Below are 27,054 nucleotides of genomic sequence, written 5' to 3' on the forward strand. Positions count from 1 at the left end.
CTCTTCTGTCCATGACTGGACCTAGACTGTCATGAAATCAGAAGTTGAGTAGCCCTCCCAAGCTGAGTGTCTTTGAGCAGGTTATTGCTAAGTAAGTGCCTCAAGAAAACATTGTCAATGACTGCTTTTGCTGATGGGGTAAAGATTTATAAAATTGGATTTGTCTTGTTCAGTCAGGGCATAACTGGATAATTTCCCATGTTGTCGGATAGATGCCAATGTTGACAGTGGAGCAGCTTGGTTACAGCATTCCCAGTTCTGGAGCACAGTTATTCAATAATATTGCCAGAATGTTATCATTGCCCATAACCTTTGCAGTATCCAGTGCCTTTAAAAGTTTCTTGATATCACATGGAGTGACTCGAATTGACTGATTGCTGGCATCTGCGATGCCGGGGAGCACTTGAAGAAGGCGAGATGGATCATCCACTCAGCATTTCTGGCTGAAGAGTTCTAAAGAAGAGTCATAACAGACTCGAGAATATTAACTCTGTGGTTCTCTCTGCACAGATGCTGCCAGACCTGCTGAACATCTCCACTCTTCTGTTTGTTTTAGATTTGCAGCATCCACAGAATATTGTCTTTTTAATGTGTGTGTGTGTGTGTGTGTTGATGCTGTTGGGGGGAGAAAGCTTGAGGGAGTTAATGCAATCCGGTTAGTAATGTAGACAACCATATGATAGTTATATTGCGAAAGGAGGCTATTCTTGTCATGTCTGTGTTACGTATTTCAGCTTTGTCATTGCTTTGTGATTATCGTCCATTGCTCATTGCCCTGTTATGGTGGACATTGTCATTTGATCACTGAAGTCCTTGTGGTGATGACACTCCCAAAGTGATTTCAGTGCCACGTTTGACCCAGTACCAGCAAGGACCTGGAGATCCATATCCAAGTCAGGATGTATGATGTGGAGGAAATAAGATGCTATTCCTGATGTTGCAATTAATCATCTGAAGAAAGTTAGCAAAGGATGATCTATCAACGTAACCAAAGCAGTCGAAATGAATTTGAGTGGAGGTCAGTGGCATCGAATGAGCTATCCATGATTGTAAATGGAACGGAGGATAAAGATGAAATTTCTAAGGGTAGTTAAGTGCTGAGGAAGGAAATCCATTTGTGAAAATAAATCACGCCCTAGCAAGGTAGGAAACCACAAGCAAGACAAGAACAGAAACAAATCAGCTTCAAAGCTGACATAGCTGGGTGAGAAGCAGTAACCTCTCCAGCAGCATTATGAAACTTTGCTTTGTCAGTAGCTACAGGGGTATACAGCACTCCAAGTGAATCTGCAATATGATCTCATAACATTTTCCTGGACACATTTTGAGCAAGTGTGCTCTGAATTGTGTTGCATGTTTTTTAAACATGTCAAGTTGAAACCACATAAGCATGTGTTTAGTGTTTTGGATGACAGTTATGAAGTGGGGCTACTGCCTAATTCTCATGTGTTCTCTGGGGATGACCTACACTCCTTGGGAAAATCTTGTGCAATGTTTAACTTTCTCTTTGCAATATAAAATTGAAGATATTTTACAGTCTTAGAAGAATGGAGACTTACAGCACGGAAACAGATCCTTTGGTCCAACTTGTCCATCCATCCTAACCAGATATCCTAGTCTGATTTGCTCGCATTTGGCCCATAATCCTCGAAATCCTTCCTCTTCATAACCCATTCGGATGCATTTTAAATATTGTAATTGTACCAGCCTCCAACAACTCCTCTGGCAGATCATTCCATACACACACCACCCTCTGTGTGAAAATGTTGTCCCTTTGGTCCCTTTTAAATCTTTCCCCTCTCACCCTAAACCTATGCCCTCTCATTTTGGACTCCCCACTGCAGGGAAAAGACCTTGTCTATTTATTATATCCATGCCTCTCATGATTTTATAAACCTCTATAAGGTCACCCATTATCCTCTGCTGCACAGGGGAAAACAGCCCCAGTCTATTCAGCCTCTGTCTATGGCTCAAATCCTCCAACCCTGGCAACATTCTTGCAAATCTTTTCTGAACCCTTTTCAAGTTTCACAACATCCTTCCTATAGCAGGAAAACCAGAATTGCATGCAGTATCTTAACAGTGGCCTAACCAGTGTCCTATTCAGCACAACATGACCTCCCAACTCCTACATTCAATGCTCTGACCAATAAAGGAAAACATACCAAACACCACCTTCACTATCCTATCTATCTGCGACTCTACTTCCAAGGAACTCTGAACCTGCACTCTGAGGTCTCTTTGTTTGGCAACACTCCCCAGGACCTTACCATTAAGTGTATAAGTCCTGCTTTGATTTACCTTTTCAAAAATGCAGCACCTCATGTTTATCTAAATTAAACTGATAGTAAGAATAGGGCATTTTTAGAATAGTACTGAAGCCACCATGAGAATTCTGGTAATGAATAATGATTGCTCAGAATTTTAACAACAGTTAGGAAAGAGATGAAATTAATATAGAGGCACTATGTAAGTGAGTATTGGTTGAATACAGAAGCACTACTGAGCTACCCACATGTATTACGTGGGATAATTCCCAGTGGTGTTACTTACGATAAGTGAAGGTATGCTGTTTTACAATGACTGTTGTTTCAGAATGTGATAAAGTTACATTATGATCTGGCTAGGGATTTTTAAGTAGTCAAAATATGAGCAGGAACTTCCTAAGAGAATGAAGCAACAAGGTTCTGTGGTTTTGATCAAACAGCAGTAAACCTTAACATATAACTTTTGGCCAATTCACAATGTGTGGAACCTCTGTTCTATCACCCAGAATGAACATATGGTTCATTTGGGTAATGACATCAATGGCATGGTGGGTGATCAAATCTCATTAAACTTCCCAAGCAATCACAATTTTTCATTTCTGATTTGGCTTTCAAACTCCCTCTCAAAACTCCCTCCGTCACGGACTAGCTCAATGACTGCTCTCTTTTAGATTCCGGGGTTGAAAGCTTCCTTGGACTCTGATGCTACTCTGCAGTGCATCTTTACAAGTAAAGCTCCAGCTCTTCACCAACAACTAGCTCCACCGAGCAAGTCCTGCCCTGGGTTTTTCCCTCAAGTTTCAGTCCGGTTCAGCAACGTCAATGGTATGCTACCTCAGCTGCTCCCAGGCTTCTTCTCAGCTCATCATGGCTTCACCCAACACAGACCTAGTGGCCTTCCCACTTTTCCAGCTACCCAGGATTACTTCTGAATCCTAACTCTGACACTTGGAGACCTACTGACTCCCAGAACTCTTCGTCGAGTTCATTTATAACATCACGGAGCCATCTGACTCCTCTCTGAATCCACATCACATAGTCCATTGAATTTGGCTGTTTCTCCAGCAGTAAAGCTAACTGCAGTACTTTTAATGTGGAGTCTCCGTTTCCCTCATTCTCACCTCCTCTCACCTGACTGTACCTTGAACCCCTCTGCAGTATCCATCAAATTGTCCAGTGTGACCTTTTACAAACCTTGCAATTAGCCCGTCCCTTATTGCTGGGCAGAATTGTGTTGTTGCTCCCTGGCGACAGTCTGAACTCTGCTTCATAAATGTTACCATTCATAGACTGCTGGCTTACTCAGTACCAAAAGTGGGTATGAATGGAGTATTTCATGCCACTGTATGATCCCATGATTACAATGTGATAAGAATGTTTCTATTTTGACGGCCCTTTCCTCCTGGTGCAAAGGAACATACCTTGAGAGAAACTGTCTTGAGCAGTGTTCAACCCGTTAGACTTAAAGTTTTATATCTTTTGAGGCCAAGAATCTGATCATCTGGTCCCTATGGGTTACAATGGTCTTGTTAGCTGGAATCCCTATAGTGCAGGAAGAGGCCATTCAACCTATTGAGTCTACAGTGACTCTCCAAAGACCATCCCACTCAGACCCATCTCCCTCTCCCATCCCTGTAACCCAGCATGGGGGTTTTCACTGTGGCTAACTCACCTAACCTGCACATCCTTGGACACTACTGGGCGATTTTTAGCATGGCCAATCCACCTAACCTGCACATCTTTGGACTAAAGATCTTCCCAGAGACCAGCTGGAGAAATCATTGTTTTTTTTTCTGGATAGGAAAGACTTTATATCCATTAAAATAAAATCTCCAAAGCAACAGCTATGATGCTATCAAGTTTGCTTCATTATCTGATGAGTTAGAAATGGTGCTGAACATTGTGCAAACATTAATGAACATTGCAGCACTCATCTTGCGATGAAACGGTGGTCATTAATGAAGGAGTAGAGGATGGTTTGATTCAGGATGCTACCCTGAGGACCATGAGAGAAGGATCTGTCTTTGGGCAAAGCACATATAGCAAACCTCACTGTGCACCAAAGATGCCCTGTTAATTAAAGCAGCGTAGGAGCATGTGAAAGCTGCTGAAGATTTTTGTTCAGTCTGTTGTTGGCAACTCGCAGTTGCTCAGCACTGCCACTGTGGAGACAGATCATGTAGAACCATAGAATCCCTACAGTGTGGAAGCAGGCCATTTGGCCCTTCAAGTCCACACTGACTCTCCAAATAGCATCTCACCCAGACCCACCCTATCCCTGTATTTAATCCACTTAGCATGCACATCCCTGGACACTATGGACAATTTAGCATGGCCAATTCACCTAACCAGAACATCTTTGGACTGTGGGAGGAAACCGGAGCACTAGGAGGAAACCCACGTAGACACTGGGAGAATGTGCAAACTCCACACAGACAGTCAGCCGAGAGTGGACTCAAGCCCACGTCCCTCATGCTGGGAAGCAACAGTGCTGACTACTCGGCCACCGTGCTATACACGAGGGTTTGCTTCTTGTACTCCCTGCATGGCGAGTCTCCCACCCTAGTGCTGGGGTATACCAGTGTGGTGAGAAGAGGCCTGTATGGCCTCAATCGCTTATGGGACAAGAAGGATGGATCTAATCAGGGAACAGGTTGGGTCCCCTCCTACTCCCCTTGGGTCTGATTAAATGCCCTGATGCCATCACGTTGTAGGATAGGAGGACAGTACATTCTGCCATTAGCACAAACAGAACTGATCTGCATGAGGTTCATGAGTGGGATTATGTCCTCTTGGAGGCTGGGGCCATATGGAGTTGAAGTCTGTGTATAAGGGATTGCAAGACCATTGGCTGAAATTGAGCTGTCTCTACTTTGATGTACTGTGGAACTTCAATATTTCTTTCAATATTTTTCAACTTTGCAAATAGATAATGGTGTAAGAGCCTAATAGAATCATAGTCATAGAGTCATACAGCACAGAAACAGACTCTTCAGTCCAACCAGTCCAAACATAATTCCAAACTAAACTAGTCCCACCTGCTCGCTCCTGGTCCATATTCCTCCAAACCTTTCCTATTCATGTACTGATCTAAATGTCTTTTAAATGTTGTAATTGTACCCACATCTGCCACTTCCTCAAAGTTCATTCCACACGTGAACCAAACTCTGTGTTTAAAAAAAGTTGACTCTCATTTTTTTTAAAAATCACTCTCCTCTCACCTCAATGCCGTGCCCCCACGTCTTGAAATGCCCCACCCAAGGGAAAAGATACCTCCCATTAACTCTATCTATACTCCTCATTATTTTATAAACTTTTGTATGGCTGTTTCCACTTTAACTTTCCTGAAACACAAAAGCATTTATAAGACCATAAGACATAGGAGCAGAAATTAGGCCATTTAGCTCATTAAGTCATGGCTGATACATTTCTCAAGTGAAAACTGAGGTCTGCAGATGCTGGAGATCAGAGCTGAAAATGTGTTGCTGGTTAAAGCGCAGCAGGTCAGGCAGCATCCAAGGAACAGGAAATTCGACGTTTCGGGCTAGCTTTAGCCCGAAACGTCGAATTTCCTGTTCTTTGGATGCTGCTTGACCTGCTGCGCTTTTACCAGCAACACATTTTCAGCTCTGATACATTTCTCAACACTATTCTCCTACTTTCTTCCTGTAACCCTTGATCCCCTTGATACTGAAGAACCTATCTACCTCCATCTTAAATATATTCAATCACCTGGCCTCCACAGTCTTTTGTGGTGATGAATTCCAACAAATCATTACTGTGTGTACAAAGATGTTTCTCTTCATCTGTTCCCTTTCCTCCAAGGCTCTGCCCTTGGGTCCTAGTCTCTCCTACCAGTGGAGTCATCTTCCCAACATCTGCTCTGCCCAGGCCATTCAATATTCTGTATGTTTCAATTAGATGCCCCTTATTGTTCTAAACCTCATTGAGTATAAGACAAGAGTCCCAAACATTCCTCATATGTTAAGCGGAAAAAAGCTGGGATTATACACTGTTTAGCAAGATAATATTGCTTTCTTCTGAGTGCATTACGAAGACATCAGTTTAAATTTAAAGCAGGAGATGCTCTGACATTATCAGTTTAGTGGCAGCAAACAAATTATAATGATACTTCATCAGTAAAAATGATTGAATGGCTCAGTAACAAGGAATGACCTTGAATGACATTATCAACTTAGCCATACAGGCCTTTCCTTGGCCCAGTGTTCATATTTGTTTGATGGGTTAATTCCATGAGAGTTTCAGTTAAGTAACAATAATGTTTTGTCAGTGCATTGCTGTGACTAAAAGCTTAATGATCCTGTAAACAAACAAAATATAATCACTGCCTTCATGTTGCGCAGGCATTTCCTGCTGTGCGCTGCTAATGACTATAACTGAACAGTGGGGTATCTGGAGTTGGCCATTCTCCAGCAAGCATTTGTACTAACCATGTTCTGTGTTTCCGCACAGCAGGGTGGATATAATTGTATTTGTGTCTGCTTTTACACTGATAGAAAACCACTGTACTAAAAAAAGAATGTATGTCAAAATTAGAACATAGTCAAGATTGTCACTTTTTTTTCTCTCACGTAGCATTCTGTTTTACACTAAGCGCAATGTTGTATTGCCAAACATTTAGTTCTGCCTTTGTTTGGAAATACTTTTTATTTCATTTGTAATTGGAATACTCCAATTGTTAAGAATGGAATGAAAAACAGGACTGTGATATACATTCAGTGTGATTGTTTTACGCGTCCTATTTATAAGGAAATGGGTAAACATGTATGTTGTGTGGTATGCGTTGTTGGACTGCCTTCTTGTTTAGTAGTTTTGATTTGTTATTGTTGCATGTACCTGGGTACAGTGAAAAGTTTTGTTTTGTGTGCAGTACAGGCAGATCGTGCCATACAAAGTGAGGAATACAATGTTGCAGCTACAGAGAAGCTGCACCAAGGATGAGATCAACATTAAATTCAAAATTTGAGCGGTCCATTCAGAAGTCTAATAACAGCAGGGAAGAAGCTGTCCTTGAATCTGTTCGTCCATGGTTTAAGCTTTGGTACCTTCTGCTCGATGGATGAGGTTGGGAGGGGTGGGAGGGGTTTTTGGTTATGTTGGCTGTCTTTCTGAGGAAGCAGGTTTAATTGTTCTTGTTACATATGTGCCCCTTTGTTTAAAGTATCAGTTGTAGCAATGCAGAATCTGGCTTGTATTGAGACATCATACCTTTATGATTCCAGAATGTGTACAGGGATTTTTGAGTTTATGTTGTTTAACTCCATGTAAGTACTCAGATACATCATGCTGCATAATCAAGGGATTACAAACATGCAGTGGTTCACTTCCATCTCTTGACAGTTCTGCTGTCAATTTTGACATTCTGTGCGTGCGAGCTTCCTAATTCATCAAATGTGCACAGAAGTGAAATCAGGGCAACAACTTGGAGATAGCAATATGCACTTACCTCGAATCAATGTTTCCTAATCATTCTGGATCGTGGTTTTATGTCCCTGTTCAATTCCCCAGTTACTGCCCTTACAGCCATCCAGGATCACTTTATTGCTATAAATATAAGTGACTTGATTAATATTTTCCAAATTATGGAGGATATGGATTAGTGAAATCCACACATGTCATTGTTTCTTAATCCTAGCACACCTTGCACACACTTAAATAATGTGTCGCACGCTAAGCATAAAGCTGTTTGATTTTATTGGCTGCTAACTCCACAAGGACAAGGAGGTATGTGAGTAATGTGGATTTGTTTCATGTTGGTTATATATCAAAAATATTAAACTAAATTAAACCCTGTCAGTCCCTCAGCCCATTACTGAATTTGACAGAGAGCGCATTATACTGTAGGTAAAAATGTTTGATTTCATTTACATTGAATACAAACACCCAGGGGAGGTTGGTGGATGGGGGAAGCATTTCGGTTATTCATGTCGGGAGCTGGATGGTACACTTGGAATCGGCCAAATTGTTGAATTGTATAATGTATCTATTCTGTAATTCTATGATTCCTTGTATACTAACCTACCTGGATTTAGAGATGCCGGTGTTGGACTGGGGTGTACAAAGTTTAAAAATCACACAACACCAGGTTATACTCCAACAGGTTTAATTGGAAGCACATTAGCTTTCAGAGCGACGCACCTTCATTAGGTGGTTGTGGAGGGCTCAATTGTAAGGCATAGAATTTATCACAAAAATTTACAGTGTGATGTAATTGAAATTATACATTGAAAAATACCTTGATTGTTGCTGAGTCTTTCATCAGTTCAAATACCATGGTAGTTTCACTTCTTTCATGTGTAAATCACAAAACATTTTTTCAAAAGTTGCGTTCTCAGGTTAACTGTGTAACAATTGGTGTTAGCGAGACAAGATGTTGAAGGTGTTAGCCCCCTATGTTCTCTGTCTATGCCATGATGGTTAGATTGATTCTAATCTAAAAAGTGCGATAACAGAGTTTTACATGAATTCATGCAGTTTTTGAGCAAAGTACAATGTAACCCTGCAAGTACAAATTCACCCCGGAGTCATTCTTGAAGTTTAGGCCTGTGCTGGTTCATTCATGAACACAGCATTTACAATATTATTGCAAGTCCAGAGGTATTATGATGTACATATTAATATAATGACATGACATTCTTTGGGATAAGCATATGTAGATTCAGAGTAGGAAAAGGACTTCAGTTAGGTTAGATTATTAGATTAGATTACTTACAGTGTGGAAACAGGCCCTTCAGCCCAACAAGTCCACACTGACCCACTGAAGTGCAACCCACCCATACCCCTACATTTACCCCTTACCTAACACTACGGGCAATTTAGCATGGCCAATTCACCTGACCCGCACATCTTTGGACTGTGGGAAGAAACCGGAGCACCCGGAGGAAACCCACGCAGACACGGGGAGAACGTGCAAACTCCACACAGACAGTCACCTGAGGTGGGAATAGATGTGTGAGGTGTACTTCTAGCTGTCTCGCGGGTAGTGTAAAAGAAGGAAGATTTGCATTCTTAGACTTTGGGGCATCTCAAAATGCTTTACAATGAAATGAAGTAGTGTTGTCTCTGTTGTGACATGGGCTGGTATAACAGCCTCGAATTAGGATCATAGACTCAGGACAAGGATTTGACCATGACATATGGAGATGAGAAATGTCTTTACTCTGAGGGCTGTGAGTATTTGGAATTCTCTTTGTTGCTGTAGGATGAATGCACAGTCGTTGAGTATATTCAAGATTGAAATCAATCTAATTTTGGAATCTTGAGTAGGTTCTCTGTATCCCACTCTGCAGTGGGGTCATGAGATGAGATTTTGGGAACATTACCTTCAATGGCTGTCTGGAGTAGGGAATAAATGCCATTGACTAGGAAGCCAATCTTAAAATCCTTTCTTTTTTTAAAATTTGTTGGCATGGCCAACTGAGCAGGTCTTTGAGGCCTGGTTGCTTCTGCCAAAACAGTGGAAAATTTCCTGCAGTTTAAACAATTTCCACTGTTCGGAGCTGCTTTCCATGAATCCCAATGCCAACTCCCGCACCCATCCCGAGGGGCTAAAAAATGTCCTGCCTTCCACCCAGCAGCTGAAGCCTCCCCCACCATGCCCCACACCCCATCCCTGGGGTCACATGGCATCTGAGGCCGTTACAATAGGGTCAGATCATGAAAAGGTTTGAAGAGCGCGGTGTGAAGGGAATCATGGGTAACGAGGGACAGAGAAAGTTCGTGGTCAGACATTAACCGTGATCTTGTTGAACGATAGAGCAGATTTGAGGTGACTTGTCGTCTCCTCCTGCTCCCATTCCTTTGGCAGTTGGAATGGAAAGCAGCTCATCAAGTTCCGACTGCCAGCTATATGGTAATGTCGCAACAATCTTGTCACTGGTGGAGGGATAAACATTAGTCAGGACACCGTGAAGAGCTCTCTGACCCTCTCTCTGTTTTGCAGTTATTGCCATGGGATCTTTTATGTTGACTTGAGAGACCAAAAGCATTCTTGGATGAGTATCTCAGACAGAAGGTGGTACCTCTGATATTCCTTTGGTACTGCACTGTAATAGATCAGCACTGATATAGTTTTCAAGCCTCAGGAGTGCTTGCCTGTAGACAAGGGTGACACTAACTGAACCAGTGCAAAATGAGAAAGGGCACTCAGTTTTGCATGGACCTCCAAAGAGAAGGCTCAGACCACATGACTATTACCCAGTTTTCAGTAAGAGATTTTCATCCATTCACATCGAGTTATGTTTTCCATGACTTGGAGGTGCCAATGTTGGACTGGGGTGGACAAAGTTAAAAATCACACAACACCAGGTTATAGCCCAGCAGGTTTATTTGGAAGCACTAGCTTTCGGAGCGCTGCTCCTTCATCAGTATGTTGTGGAGTTTGATCATGATCACGGAACTTATAGCCAAAGGAGTCCCAGTGTCATGGAGATCTGATACAGTAAACAATCTTCGATTAAAACTTTCATCTTTTGAAAATGGGATATGCTGGTTTCTGTCCTTTGATATGTAAATCCTCAAACTTCTTTGAAATGACATTCTCAAGTTAGCTCAGCTTTTTCAACAATAGATGTGGAGTCTGTCTGTGTCCCAATGCTGTGTCAGACTAACAAACCCTCTGTATAGTTTTACAGAGTTTGCAGACAAATGCCAACAACTGCATCTCTGATGTCCGTCCTACAACTCATCTGTTTCATCCTGGACTGCAACGTTTTCACTTTTTAACACCCAGTTCTTCATCCAGTCACACGGAACAGCTGTGGGACCAAATTTGCACCCCAATATACCAACATTTTCATGCACAAGTTCAGTCAAGATTTCTTTGCTGGAAAGGACCTCCAGCCAACATTATACACCAGGTACATTGATGACATTTTCTTCCTCTGGATCCGTGGTGAGGAGTCACTGAAACAACTACACAGTAATATCAACCTGTTTCATCCCACCATTAAACTCACCATGGACTACTCTTTAGTGTCTGACTCACCCTTGGACATATACATCTTCATCAAGGATGGGCACCTCAGCACCTTGCTGTACCACAAATTCATGGATAACCTCAAGATGCTACACTTCTCTAGCTTCCACCTGAACCATATTAAAGCAGCCAACCCCTACAGACAAGTTCTCCATGTACACAGGATCTGTTCAGATAAGGAAGAATGGGATGGACACTTGAAAGCACTCAAGAATGACCTCATAAGAACAGGGTACGATGTTCAACTCATCGGCCGCCAGTTCCGACGTGCCTCATAATGACCGCCTCAGGAGACAGACACAGGAGCCGAACAACTGCGCTATGTTCTTCGCAGCCTGTAACACATTATTGATGAGGATGAGCATCTCGCCAAGACCTTCCCCATGCCTCCACATCTCGCCTTTAAACAACAACCAAACCTGAATCAGTTCATTATTTGGCAGCAAACTGCCCAGCCTTCAGGACAACAACACCATTGAACCCTGCCACATCAGCTGCTGCAAACCACATCAGAGTATCGACACTGGTAACATCATCACACGTGGGGACGCCCTCCCACCGTATATGCGGTGAGTACTTATGTGATTTGGCCAACATAGTCTATCTCATATGCTGCAGGCAAGGATAACCTGAGACATTGTGTGTTGGTGAGACCGAGCAGACGCAGTGACAATGGATGAACAGACACCGCATAACAATCACCAGGCAGGAGTGTTCCCTCCCAGCCGGGGAATAATTCAGTGGTCCAGGACATTTGGTCACGAACCTTTGGATGATCACCCCCTAACACTGACTTTGGGGCAAGCAACAATGCAGAGTGGTTGAACAGAGGCTGATAGCAAAGTTCAGTATCCATGGGGATGGCATCAACCGGGACCTTGGGTTCATGTCACACTACAGGTGACCTCACTGCTCCTCTCGCTCTCTCGCTCTCACGCTCTCGCTCTCTCACTCTTGCTCTCATTCTCACTCTCTCACTCACTCCTTCCCACACACAACCACTCTCTCGTATGCACACACATACGCCCCCCGCTCTCTCACCTACACATGCACACACTCGCGCACTCACACCCACACCCATGTGCTCAGTCTGTTGCTCCTATCTGCACACACATATAAAGTGATGGGATGAATTTGATTTTGCAGAATTACATTTTATTTTGTTCCAAAACTGCATGATTCCTTGTAAAACTCTGTAAAACAATAGAGAGTTTGTCAGTCTGACATAGCACTAGGATAGACTTCACACCCATTGTTTAAAAAGTTGAGAACGTCATTTCAAAGAAGTTTGAGGATTTACATATCAAAGAAAGGAGACCAGCATATCCCATTCTATAAGAAGAAAGTTTTGATCTAAGATTGTTTACTGTATCAGATCTCCATGACAATGGATTCCTTTGGCTATAAATTCCATGAACATGATCTTAAACTCCACAACCACCTGATGAAGGAGCAGCGCTCTGAAAGTTAGTACTTCCAAGTTAACCTGGTGCTGTGTGATTTTTAGTTAGGTTTTAAATTTGTTTTTTTCTGGCTGGTTAACACAGCTTGTCCTGCTTCTCTCCTGGTGTAGGATTTCACCACTGCTATGGACATGCAGAGGAAAACTGGACAAGAATTATTTGCCAGTCTCCACAAAGAAAATTGCCAGGTAATGGTCCTTTGATTATGCTGAATAATGTAACTGTACCCGGGTTTTGTGCTTTCGCTCCAGTCAGTTTGATTGTGTCTCTGAACTCTCTGGGGATAGCTTCGTTCTCCAACACTGCAATGTACCCTTTAACCAACACCATTACCCCCTCCCATTCCTTTCTTTCATAGGTTTTTTCCTGAAAACCTTGTAATCAGTAATATTTAACACGGGTCAAGATTAAAGTGGTGCTGGAAAAACACAGCAGGTCAGGCAACATTTGAGGAGCAGGAATATCTATGTTTTGGGCAAAACCCCTTAACCAGGGCTATTCCAGCATCACTCTAACCTTGACTCTAATCTCCAGCATCTGCAGTACCCACTTCTGCGTAATGTTTAACACGTGGTCTTATCCTTCTTCGAGCCTGGACTCTGTTATCACCACAATATTATATTTCCACATGTCAATCTATACTTGTAACTCCCCAGTCTTGTTTGCTATACTCTGTGCATTGACGTACAGTAACCCAGTGTAAGTTTTTCTACCTTACACTGGCCTCACTTATTGACTTCCTCTTCCCTATCCCAGTGGTATCCAGAACTTCAGTTATTTTGTGCACTCTGGTATTTCCCTTTAATGTTCTCTCTTGGTTCGCACGTCCATGCTGAGTTAATCTTTGCAACATCACTAGCTAAACAATCAGCAAGGAAATCAGTCTCAACTGCAAACAAATTGAAAACCGGAGAAGTGCAGATGCTGGAAATCACAGAATTGATTCAGCCCCAGCTCAGTTTAAGTCCAACCTCCCTGGCTGTTATATGTTCTCCAGAGCAAGTCGCAATGTCCCAGGAACTGGGAGCACTCCCTCCTGTGCCATCTTTCCATTTATCTGCCTTAGAAAGAACTGTGGATGGTGTAGATCAGAAACAAGAACGGAAAATGCTGGAAAAGTTCAGCAGGTCTAGTAGCATCTGTGGCAAGAAATCAGAGCCTAAGCTCAGTGCAAGCTGGAAGAACATCACTTCATTTTTTGTGTGGGTACCTTGCAGCTTTCTGGACTCAATATCAAGTTTAGTAACTTTTAGGGCTTGAGCTCTCCCATGTCCTTACCTCAACCCCCCCACACATACCAGGCCTTGTTATCATATAGTCTGCTATTGTACGCAGCCCATTGTTAACCACTAACAGTCCCCATTAAAGCTATTCACCCTCTTAGCTGGATCACTGTCCACTCTTCTATCCAACTGCTCTTCTCTCTATGGGCTGTATCCTCATCTCATTTACTCCTTACCCCCTTCCCCCACCCTATCTTCTGCATAGAAACCAACATTTCCCTGGCTACCATCAGTTCTTAGAAAAGGTCACTTGACCTGAAATGTTAACTGTGATTTCTCTCCACAGATGCTGCCAGACCTGCTGAGCTTTTCCAGTAATTTCTGTTTTCATCTGCTTTAACCTCCTGTTCTGTCCTCACTTACAGCTGGCACGAGGAGTAACATGGAGATTTTTACACTTGAGTCTCTGCTTACGAATTTCCTACCTAGCTCCCTAAATTCTGATTGCAGGATTACACCCCCCCTTCACACTGGTACCAATGTAGACTGCAATTTCTGTCTGCTCATCCTCCCCCAGGACTGTGCCCTGCAGCTACTCTGTGACATCCCTGACACTGGCACCAATGTGATAAGTTAATCTTGAAGTCATACCTATAGCCACAGAAATGACTGTCCATTCCACTGACTGACTGAACCTCCAACCCTATTGTTCGCCCTTTGGCCTCACCTTCTGCACAGCTGAACTGCTCATGATACCACAAACTTGGCAGTGACTAAACTTAAACTAATGCCTTCATAAGCTTCAAGCAGACCCCGATTTATGTGCAGGATCCTAAGGGACGCCTGTGCTATGATACTTTGAATCACCCCTGAAACACCGAATATACTCTGGGCATCCCTAGGGCTCATTCTTTTATTGAAAGTCTCAAATATTCACTGCCTCTCAAAATTGTCAAAAGCATTTCTGTTAGCCAAGATTTTCTTATTACTGTCACCTGTGACCTTTAGACATCCATTAACATTATGTTCTCCATTTGACTGACAGGACTGATTTCTCCATTTGTCCTAATGAACACTGAAGGAAAGGAATATTTCTCATGCTTCTGACATTTATTTTTGAAGACTTTATTTATCTGAAAAATTAACTCTCTCCAAAACTAGAAGTCTGTGTTAGATTGATGTTTTGGCATAGTGAAATAACTTAAATGCTAGCACAGCCTGCAGAATTTCCAAATAGAACTTCTCCAGTCTTCTATATAATCTACTGAATTTCATTCCGTACTCTTAGATTCCCTACAGTATGGAAACAGGCCCTTCGGCCCAACAAGTCCACACCGACCCTCTGAAGTGTAACCCACCTAGACCAGTTTCCCTCTGACTAATATACCTAACACGATGGGCAATTCAGCATGGCCAATCCACCTGACCTGCACATCTTTGGACTGTGGGAGGAAACCGAAGCACCCAGAGGATACCCACGCAGACACTGGGAGAATGTGCAAATTCCACACAGTCAGTCGCCTGAGGCAGGAATCGAACCCAAGTGCCGTGAGGCAGCAATGCTAACCACTGAGCCAATGTGCTACCCCAAGTGATGGTCTACTAAGTTTTATCCAGATCACTCTTTGGTTAGAATAATGCTGTTTCATTCTTTGACTGACAAACAGTGAACCATCATCTATAACAGGTACAGGAGCGCCCCCCGCATATCCGCGGGTGATACGTTCCAAGACCTACCGCGGACACCTGAAACCAGGGATAGTAGCGAACCCTAATATTTAAATGGGAAATTTACCTCTCCGGCAGCTCCCCCTGGAATTGTTTCTGGAATGTTCTATGTAATATTTTCGGGTTTGTGGTAAACTATGGATAACTGAAACTGGGGAAACCGAATCCGTGGAATCCCAAAATCAAAGGCTAGTCAGACACATTCCAGGCAAATATTTTTCAAGTCTGAGTTTTATTTCAACTTGCACAACAGAAAATTCCAGTTACTTGTTGTTCTTCATTTTTTAAACCAATAGTCAGGTTCTCATGTAATTATCACTGAATTAACTTATAACAACCACAGGTTCCCTACTTTGACAAGGGTATTGTGGGTCATGGACTGCAGTGGTTCAAGAAGGCAGCTGACCACCACCTTCTCAAGGGCAATGCGGATAGGAACTAAATGCTGATGATACCCACGTCTCACAAGTGAATTAAAATGAAATTTCAGATATCCCTGATAGCATTTTGCAAAATCTAAGTGTCAGTTTTTATTTATTCATTCAGGGGATGAGAGTATCACTGGCTATGTCAGCATTTATTGCCTATCCCTAATGCCCAAAGGGCAGTTAACAGTTAACCACAATGCTGTGGCTTTGGAGCTACATGTAGGCCAGACCAGGTAAGGGTGGCAGGTTCCTTTCTACAAGGACAATAGTGAACCAGATGGGGTTTTTTTCTGACAATTGACAATGGCTTCATGATCATCATGAGACACTTAATCCCAGATTTTTAAAAATTGGATTCCAATTCCGTCACCTGCCAGAGTAGGATTTGAAGCCAGACCCCAGCTGGATCTTGGGATTAACAGTCTAGTGATAATACCACTAATCCATCGCCTTCCCTTACTTATGTGGAAACTTCAAGAGTTGAGATAGGAAGAAAATTACTGTGGACTGGAGTCTCTTTATTGGGAATCCACTTGGAACTTAAACAGCAAAACAAAGTGAGGATCTGTTTAAAGTGTCGTCTAACCCTGCAGAGCTTAGTTGTTCTCTTATTGCTGCAATCAGATTGGGTTCTGTTGTTGAACATATAACAACCACAGCCTTATGTGAACATTTGACTCAAGACCAGATGTAAAAAACACATATATGTTCTATCAAGCCAGGTTTAATTCTGGCATCTGAATTAGCTCGTAGTATCATCATCTCTGATCATAACAGTGTAAAGAGAGACATCAACCTGCCTAATCTAAGCTCCATATTAACAACAATCCAGGAAATGGTTACTGAGCAATTCTCTATCAAACATTATGCATTTTCCAGGTTTCCTGATTGCACTGCTGCCTCACAGCACCAGAGACCCTGGTTCAACTCCTGCCTCAGGCAACTGTTTGTGTGGAGTTTGTACGTTCTCCCCATGTCTGCGTGTGTTTCCTCCAGGTGCTCTGGTTTCCTCCCACAGTCCAAAAATTTGCAGGTTGGATGAATTGACCATGCTAAATTTCCTGTAGTGTTAGGTGAAAGGGTAAATGTAGGGGAGTGGGTATGGATGGGTTGCATCTTCAATGGGTCGGTGTGGACTTGTTTGCCCAAAGGGCCTGTTTCCACACTGTAAGTAATCTAACCTAATTACCATACAGAGCATAAGAAATAGGAGCAGGAGTAGTTGGCTTCTCATAATCTTTGACTCCGGTATGTTCCAATACACTGCTTTATCAGTCCATAAGCTTCCTTAATCCTCAATAAATAGCCAGTCATAAGCAACATTGAGGTATCAGCTGGGGTTCTGTTGGTTGAGGTCTGACCTTTGAGTTAGAAGGTTGTATGGTCAAGTCCCACTGCAGAAACATGAGCACAGAATCTAGGCTGACTGTCCGCTGCAGTACTGTGGGAGTGCAGCACTGTTGGTGAGGTAGTCTTTCTCATGAGCCTTTAAGGACCCACCTGCAGTTTCACGTGGATCTAAAAGATCCCAAAGCACGTTTGAAGATGAGCTTTCTCCCCACTGCCCTGTCTAATGGTTTTCCTTCAACCTCCATCCAGAAAGTCGATTATCCATCCAATGTTACTTGTCGTGGCTTGCTGTGTGCGAATTGGCTGCTTTGTTTCCCACATGTTGACAGTGACGAGATTTCGGTTGTGCTTAGAGACCCTCTGAACTCCAAGTTCTTCTGTTTGTTCTTTGACTTTCAACATTGTGCACGCACGGCAGCTTTGAGAATTCCAAGAGAGGCCAACGGCTTTCCTGGACTTGGTAGCACTTGTTAAATGTTTATGACATAACCCCTGCTCGCTTATCAGTCCGACAGTGCGAGCTAGTGACCTGAACTCTTTGTAATCCAGCACAACAAATACAACGCATCCTTTTTTTTCGAAGAGAAAAGGAGAAAGTGTGTGTTTATAGGAACAATTGGATGGCCAGCTGTACACAGTGTAGGCACCATCTGTTGAGGCTTTTCATTTCTGTCCCCAGATGCAGCAGTGCATTCTGAACCAAACGTCGAAAGACTGGGCGAAGATGGAACAACAGCTGCTTCGAGAGAGAGGATTATGGGGTCCTTCATCAGGGTCACAGCAGGGTGCGTGGATACTGGACATGGCTGAGGGCCCCTGTCGAATGAGGAAGAAGATGCGACGAAATACCATTTGCATCAATTATGCTTATAATGCATGTCGAGAAAAGGAGCCCAAAAGTGAAGTAAGATTATATCTTTGGATAATGTATTGAATCTCCAAGCTGAAACCCAGGCCTCATTGTCTAAGCCAGTGAAGTGGCAAGACTATTAATGAAGGCAGCAAATTAATTCCATGTGATTGCAATATTAAGTTGTGTAGCAAACATGGCGTTTTTTTCCGATAATTTCGATATCTGATGCTTAAGTGGAAAATACTAAATTGCAGAATAATTTCGAGGGTGTTAGAGATGGTGCAATTAAGTTGAAATGCATGTTTGTACCCCTTTGCAAATAGTCAGCCGAAATGTGACACTTTATCCAAGAGATTCCTTCCTTTCCGGTTTAATTAGTAGTGAGGTCGCAAATCTACATTGGAAATTAATTCTTAGTGCCTGAAAATATCAATACGAAGATAGAAATCCCTCTGTCGTGGACGTCTCTGCTATTTGTGGGAGCTTCCTGTGTGTAAATTGGCCGACATGCCAATTTGTTTGAGGAAAAGTGGTTGTCAGTCTTTTACATGGCTCACAGACATAGGAATAGGAGTGGGACTTGGCTGTACCTATTTCCCTGTTATAGTCTGGATACTGAGAGTCCTGAATTCAGCAAATGTCCTGCACTGTATTTGTCTCTGAACTCCAATTTGGTGAGGGCCATATTTTATGAACATCCCAAAGCCATCTTTCTGTGACTTATTTACATAACTGAGGGACTTGACGCCTGTTTTAAGCCACCAGACAGAGTTTGGTCTGAGATGAGGGGAAAATGAAGACTGCAGATGCTGGGGATTCAGGGTTGATAAAGCGTGGTGCTGGAAAAAGCACAGCAGCATCTGAGGAGCAAGAGAGTCGATGTTTCAGGCACGATCCTTCTTCAGGACAACAGGAGATGAGAGGAGTAGGAGGTGACCTGTTCCTTTCAGATCTCCTCAGCGGCTGTTTCAGCCTGATGGGGACCTCCCTCACACTCTATCTCCTACTTGACAAAGCTGTATCTGTGGTGTCACGAGGAGGTGGACTGTCACAATATCTAAAGTATCCCAATGGCCCTTCCTCCTAAGAACGTTCATGGATTGGAGGGTTTGAGTTATAAGGAGAGGCTGGATAGGCTGGGACTTTTTTTCACTAGAGCGTAGGAGATTGATGGTGACCTTTATAGAGGTTTATAAAATCAAGACGGGTATACATAAGGTGAATGGCAAGTGCTCTTTTCCCTGGTGTGGGAGGTTCAAGACTAAGGGGTATATTTTTAAGGTGAAAGGAGAAAGATTTTTAAAAGCCCCGAGGAGCAATTTTATTTTAACACCGAGCGTGGCTCATGTGTGGAATGAAAAAATGGTGGACATGGATACAGTTATAACACTTAAAAGACATTTGGATAAATTCACAAATAGGAAATGTTTGGAGGGATATGGAACAAGCGCAGGCAAGTGGGGCCAGTTTAGTTTGGGATTATGGTCGATTTGGACCAGTTGGACTGAAGGGTCTGTTTCTGTGCTGTATGACTCTTTTTTTGTTTAATTAGATGTAATGTATGGAGGAGGAAATCCACTGAGACTGGAGTCACTGACTGATGATTCCAATTACACTGGAATTTTAAAAAACATATATTTTAAGTGATGTTAGATTTCTGTGAGGATTACTTTTTCCATTATAATTATCTGCTGGGATGTAATTTCTTTCAATTAACAGTGTACCCAAAATGAATTTACGAATAGAATTTTCTGTATGGTCACAAAATGAAACTTGCCCCAGCCCCCATATTTAATCAAGCTAAATATAAAGTGAAGACTATAACAGGCAGTCAATCTGATACCAACTATTTCACTCAAGATCAACCCACACACAGTTGCTTGCCAAACAGCAATATGGCGTGCAGATTTAATAGCAATTTTCAAAAGAGACTAAAAGATTTGGAAGTGAAACATTTACTAAAGGAGATAAGGTAGACTTGGTGGGGCTAATCATGTAGCACTTTCAAAGAGCTAGCACATAACTGATGTGTCAAATGGCCTCCTTCTGTGCTACATGATTCTATGACTGGTTACTGGGTGAAAGAATGTAAGCTTCTGCTTTTTCGAGGCTGCTGTAAGAGATCATGGCAGCACGTGGAGAGAAAATGTCCCTCACATTTAGTATCAGGGCCCATCAGGGTTGATGAAGGATGTGTGGGCTGAGTTTGCAAAGGAGCTGGCAGCTGGAGGAAGTGGAAAGGCATTTCTGAGCTTGGACAATGCCAGGTGAGGTAAAAGTTCCCACAACCAAAAGGTGATGTGGGAAGATATTACTCATTGGCCAGTTTTTAGAAGTTAAAGATTATGGCCAATGCAGAAAAGCCAAAATCTCCAGATCAAGGAGACATGAGGAGGGGTACCTAAAGAAAACCTACAACATTTGCCTGGGTATTTAAGCATGCCAAAAATAATGATAAATGAAGAACATTTTGCAGGAAACGTAAACATCACAGCCTTGTCCATTGCCTTCAATTGCTTTACCTGTACAACGTGCTGTGAAGACAGAAGCTGATGTTTAAAACATTGATACATTTATTTTGTGCTTTCTGAAGTTAACCAATGCTATGTCACTTGTATTTTGCAATATTGTTTTCAGTTTGTTTTAAGTCAGGTTGTGGCATTTTCATAGCAACATTGAAGAGAGATGGTGGTGTAGTAGTAATGTCACTGGAGACAGATATCCAGGCTAATGCTGTGGAAACATGGATTTGAATTCTACCAGACAGTGAAATTTGAATTGAATAAAATTATGTTCTGTCATCACTGTCAATTGTCATAAAACAAAAAAAATCTGCTTAATTATTTCAAAGAAGGAAGTCTGCCATCCTGACCTGGTCTGGCCTACATGTGACTCCAGACTGACTCTTAACTGCTCTCTGGGCAGTTAGCAATGGGCAATAAATGCTGATCTAGCCAACGATGCAGGCACCCATTAATGATCTTTTAAAAATAATTTCTTCACTCTACATTTTGTTCCCACTTTGAAGAAATGTAAATGGACATTATCAGTTTCACATTTAAAATGCTTAGCTTTGAAGTTAACACATTTAAACAACTTCCTTCATTCTGAATGTCTGATGTGAAAGATGGTTTGATCTTAAACCAAACGCTGTCAAATTTTTCGGACTTTGGCAAACTGTTTCAACTCTGATTCTTTTTTGAAGCATATTTCTGTTATTTTACAATAATGGGGAGGTTTTAAGGAATATCAGATAAAATGCACATATCTGAAATTCTTGAACTGATATTTGCTCTCATTTCAGTCCAGCAAGAACCTTGCACTCGGTTTTGGAAATAAGGAGTTTTACATGAAGTTATGTTCTACTGACAAACATGTGGAAAACACTGATAAGCAAACTTACCCAGGTGAAAGTTTAACATTCCTGTTCCTAACCAAATCTGAATTTGTGTGTAGTGATTGTAACAAGGTCTGCCAGGTGGACCTCACAGAATATGAGTGCCCTAATTGGGACTGCTAACCTGTTCCAATCAGGGAGCTATGGCTGACAGATAAAAACAACTCTATTTTGATTTAGTCCCTGCCCTCCCCTTCACTGTTTTGATCACACAGCATTGCACTTTGATGTGAAGAGCACTGCTTGTCACAGGCCACTCGGGTGTTTCCTTTCTTCCTGGTGGTGGAAATTAAATAGAGATTTGTGCACTTTGTGTTTCTCACTGCGTCTCACACACCCATGGGTGCTGGGGAAAAATAAGCACTACCGCAGTTAGGCGGTAGTGTGGGGGTATAAAAAAAAACAGAGGAGTTTAGGTGGTAGTGTGGGGGTTAGAAAAGAATATATAAACAGGGAAGGCCTGTGACCAGCAGTGTTCCACAGAGATTAGTCCTGGGTCCTGTTTTGTAAAAGACAAAAAACAGGAGTGTCAGAGGTTCTGTTCACTCTGAGAGCTGGCTCTGAGAAGCTGGATCAGTGTCAAGTATTATTCATGTGTAAATAACAGGCAACTTGTGACGGATATCGACCTCTGTGGGGGTATTTTGCTGTGCATCCCTTTCACGCAACTTTTATGGGGAGCCAATAATGATTCAATTCAGGGCACAAATTGCTGGGGTTTTCTGTTATTATGTGTGAAGGACCATGAGACTCTCTGATACTGAAGAAGCTTTCAGAGTGTAGGTTATCCTTGCTGTGTGCGAGTTAGCTTTGTGGCTTTCTTCACTTTGAATTGACCAGAGAATGTACACACAGGGTTGATGTTGAACTTTGCCGAGGACAACGTCGATGAGCGAGGCGTGGACTGCAATCAGCTGACGTTTTTCCCAGCCCTGATCGAAAGCATCCAATCGGAAGAATTCTTTGAGGACTGCGTGGAGAGACATGTCATTCTGCAGGCTTTCGATGCGAAAGAGAAGGTAAGGGATCTTGGCCAAAGTGCTCTAAGAAAGTTGAGTGGCTGCAAAAATCATGATTCAAGCACATGTTGGCCCCCTTTTAGATTTGTGGAAGTATGTTGAATTTAGCTTCAGTAAAATTGTGGGTAAGGATGTAAAGGTCACGTGCTGAAGGCCACCCTCCGTTCACCTTCCCAATAACTCAGGATCAAAAGCAAATCTTGAGTTGAATTCATCCCCAAATGCTTCATAGCAGTCACAGAACTGTGTAGATGTAGAATGTTAGTTAGTCCATCCAGAGATTCTTTAGAAAAGCAAAATGATGAAGAATAGATTCTGGGGATGCCAGGGGGCCCAGGCCCCAGACACACTTTCCAGGTGAAGGAGTGATTTACTTGCTCTTCATTCAATCCAGTCTACTGTATTCGCTGTTCACAGTATGGTTTAGTCTATGAAGGGAAGACAAAATGCAGACTGGGCAACTGCTTTGCAAAACACCTACGTCTTATCTGTACAAATGACCCTGAGCTTCTGGTAGCTTGCCTGCCACTTCAACACATCACTGCGTTCCCTGGCCAACACCTCCGTCTCAGGGTTGCTATCGTGCTCCAGTAAAGCTTGAAGAGTTGAAAAGTATGGCACTGGAAAAGCACAGCAGGTCAGGCAGCATCTGAGGAGCAGGAGAGTCAATGTTTCAAGCATAAGCCCTATGAGGAGAAATTACTTCCCTCAAAGAGTTTTAAATTTGTGAAATTCATTACTCCGGGTTGCGGTGGATGCTCGGATACCGATTAAATTTAAGAAGGAGATAGACAGGTGTTTAACTAGTAACTGCTATCGAGGGGTTACGGAGAGTAAGCAGCAAAGTGGAGTTGAGACTGTGTTGAATCATAGAATTACAAACTCCCTGCAGTGTGGTAAAAGGCCCTTCGGCCCGACAAGTCCACAACGACCGTCTGGAGAGTAACGCACCCAGACCCATCCCCCTACCCTACATTTACACCTAACATAGACATCTCTGAACTCTATGGCTAATTTCCCTAACCTACAAATCTTTGGATTGTGGAAGAAAACTGGAGCACCCAAAGGAAACCCAGGCAGACACTGGGAGAATGTGCAAACTCCACACAGAGAGTCACCCAAGGGTGGAGTTGAATCCAGTCTCTGGCACTGTGAGGCAGTAGTGTCAACCACTGAGCCACTGTGAAATCTGCTCCTAGTTCCTGTGTTGCTAAGATGATCACCAAACCCAGTCCAGAATCCAGGAGAACGTTTTATCCACCTTCCCTGGGTGAAGTACCAACAGAAACAGGCAAATAGTTTAGGGTGCATTTAAACACGAGGAATAAAGATGAAAGGCTTATGCCCAAGACATCAATTCTCCTGGTCCTCGGATGCTGCCTGACCTACTGTGCTTTTCCAACGCCACACTCTCGACTTGGATCTCCAGCATCTGCAGTGCTCACTTTTTCCAGTAAAGCTCAGCACAAGCTGGACAGTGAACACTTCATTTTCCACTTGAGAGCTCTGCAGCCTTCTGCACATATCGAGTTCAATCATTTTAGGGCCCGAACACCTTCTTCCATCTCCTTATCACAATCCCCACACACCAGGCCTTGTTATCGCATGAGATGTTACCCCAGCTACCCCATTCTCAGCCATTAACATTCCCCATTAGCAGTTATTGTCTCCCCTAGACTGACCTTTACCCTCTCCATTGTCTGTCTAACTTCTCTGTCTCTGTGTCTCTCTCTGTGCGTCTCTCTCTCTGTCTCTGTCTCTGTCTCTCTGTCTCTCTCTCTCTCTCTCTCTCTCTCTCTCTGTCTCTCTGTCTGTCTGTCTGTCTCTCTCTCTCTCTCTCTCTCTCTCTCTCTCTCTCTCTCTCAGCTAGCATATACAGTAAACCAACTTTTTCCCAATTGCAATCAGTTCTGAGGAAGGGTCACCGGACCTGAATTGTTGACTCTGCTTTCTCTCCATGGATGCTGCCAGAACCACCGAGTTTCTCTTGCAACTTCTGTTCCTGTTGCTGGGCAAGTTTGGTTGATGAGGTTTCTTTTACTTAAAAAAGGATGGGCTAAATCAGGAAGTTTAAGGTAACAATCCCAGTGTGTGGGGCCCACAAGCCTGAAGATATGGGAAACCAATAGTTGTTGAGGGAAAGTGAATACTGACATGGTGCTGGGGGACTGGGGTCCGATTCTGGATCAACGAGGCTGAAGAGAGTGGAATGGATTTTTCCAGAAAGGTGATGGTGGGGGCGTGGGGCGGGAGTTGATGATGGACTTGAAGATTATGTAAAAGTTTGTTGGAGGATAGAGAGAAAAGACTTCCACTTGTGAGTGCGTTAATTTTCCTGCTTCCCAGATGCTGCCTGACCTGCTGTGCTTTTCCAGCACCATTCTAGTCTTGACTTGCACTTGTGAGGAGTCAACAACCAGAGAGAATAAAAATTAAGTTGCAATTGTACAGGGCACTGGTGAGACTGCATCTGGAGTATTCCTGACGAAGGGCTTATGCCCGAAACCTCGATTCTCCTGCACCTCGAATGCTGCCTGACCTGCTGTGTTTTTATGTACTCTCGACTCTGGAGTTTTGAGTACAGTTTTGGTTCCCCTTAGTGAGGAATGTAACTCCATTGGACGCAGTTCAGAGAAGGTTTACTTGATTAATTCCAGAGATGAAAAGCTTCTCTTATGAGGACAGATGTTCACTCGAGTTTAGGAAGATGAGAAGAGATCTAATTTCGGTATGCAAGATGCTAAAGGGGATTGACAAAACAGATGCAGAGAGGATATTTCCCCTTTGGGGCAATATAGAATAGGAACAATATAGTATTAGGCTAAGGGGTGGCAGATTTAACGCAGATGAGGAGAAATTATTTCTCTCAAAGGGTCTTAAATTTGTGGAATTCACTAGTTCAGATTGTAGCGGATGCTCAGCCACTGATTAAATTTAAGGAGCAGATAGACAGGTGTTTAACCCATAACAGATTGAAGGATTATGGAGAGCAGGCAGGAAAGTGGGAGTTGAGGCTGTGTTGAAATCAGCCATGATTGAATTAAATGGCGGAACAGGCTTGAAGGACTGGACTGTCTTCTTCTGCACCTAGTTCCTGTATTTGTAAGATGATCACTAAATCCAGTATAGAATCCAGGAGGACATTTTAGCCACATTCTCTGAGTGAAGTGCCAACAGAAACAGGCAAATAGTACAGATGTATTTAAACATGAGGAACAATGGCAACATGCTGTTAGGGTCGGATGTAGTAGGATGGGATGGAGGCTGATGTGGAGCATACTAACTAGTATAGACCTGTTGGGCTGAATGGCGTGTTTCTATGCTGTACCCTCAATCGAACTGGACGTGAGAAAAAGTAGTGAATAGATTTGGTGAGTCTGGAAAAGACACCCCGGTGCCCCACCACGGGTGCAGCGGTTGGACAAATCACACGGTTCATTCCCAGAATGTACTGGAAATGGTCACCAAAACCCAGGGGTGCACTGGAAATGGTCAACAAAACCCAGGGTGCACTGGAAATGGTCACCAAAATCCAGGGTGCACTGGAAATGATCTCCAAAACCCAGGGTGCACTGGAAATGGTCACCAAAACCCAGGATGCACTGGAAATGGTCACCAAAACCTAGGGTGCACTGGAAATGATCTCCAAAACCCAGGGTGCACTGGAAATGGTCACCAAAACCCAAGTGCACAGGAAATGGTCCCCAAAATCCAGGGTGCACTGGAAGTGGTCCCCAAAACCCAAGTGCACTGGAAATGGTCGCCAAAACCCAGGGTGCACTGCAGATGGTTGCCAAAACCCAGGGTGCACTGGAAATGGTCCCCAAAACCCAGAGTGCACTGGAAATGGTCCCCAAAACCCAGGGGTGCACTGGAAATGGTCGCCAAAACCCAGGATGCACTGGAAATGGTCACCAAAACCCAGGGTGCACTGGAAATGGTCACCAAAACCCAAGTGCACTGGAAATGGTCCCCAAAATCCAAGGTGCACTGGAAGTGGTCCCCAAAACCCAAGTGCACTGGAAATGGTCGCCAAAACCCAGGGTGCACTGGAAATGGTCCCCAAAACCCAGGATGCACTGGAAATGGTCCCCAAAACCCAGGGGTGCACTGGAAATGGTCGCCAAAACCCAGGATGCACTGGAAATGATCTCCAAAACCCAGGGTGCACTGGAAATGGCCGCCAAAACCCAAGTGCACTGGAAATGGTCCCCAAAATCCAGGGTGCACTGGAAGTGGTCCCCAAAACCCAAGTGCACTGGAAATGGTCGCCAAAACCCAGGGTGCACTGCAGATGGTTGCCAAAACCCAGGGTGCACTGGAAATGG

The 27,054-nt window shown here is 43.2% G+C and overlaps 1 protein-coding gene across 3 annotated transcripts in view; it reads left to right on the plus strand.

The window, feature by feature from the left end:
* wdfy4 (WDFY family member 4) overlaps nt 1-27,054 on the plus strand; it is a 315,729-nt gene that overhangs the window by 153,315 nt on the left and 135,360 nt on the right. For all 3 annotated transcript variants that reach the window (XM_060854390.1, XM_060854388.1, XM_060854389.1), the window contains 4 exons: nt 12,839-12,916; nt 18,137-18,361; nt 21,615-21,717; nt 22,563-22,726. In XM_060854390.1, coding sequence (XP_060710373.1) covers nt 12,839-12,916; nt 18,137-18,361; nt 21,615-21,717; nt 22,563-22,726 — 570 coding nt within the window. The remainder of the gene's footprint in view (nt 1-12,838; nt 12,917-18,136; nt 18,362-21,614; nt 21,718-22,562; nt 22,727-27,054) is intronic.

Source organism: Hemiscyllium ocellatum, chromosome 43 (genome assembly GCF_020745735.1).
Source record: "Hemiscyllium ocellatum isolate sHemOce1 chromosome 43, sHemOce1.pat.X.cur, whole genome shotgun sequence".
NCBI classification, from domain to species: Eukaryota; Metazoa; Chordata; class Chondrichthyes; order Orectolobiformes; family Hemiscylliidae; genus Hemiscyllium; species Hemiscyllium ocellatum.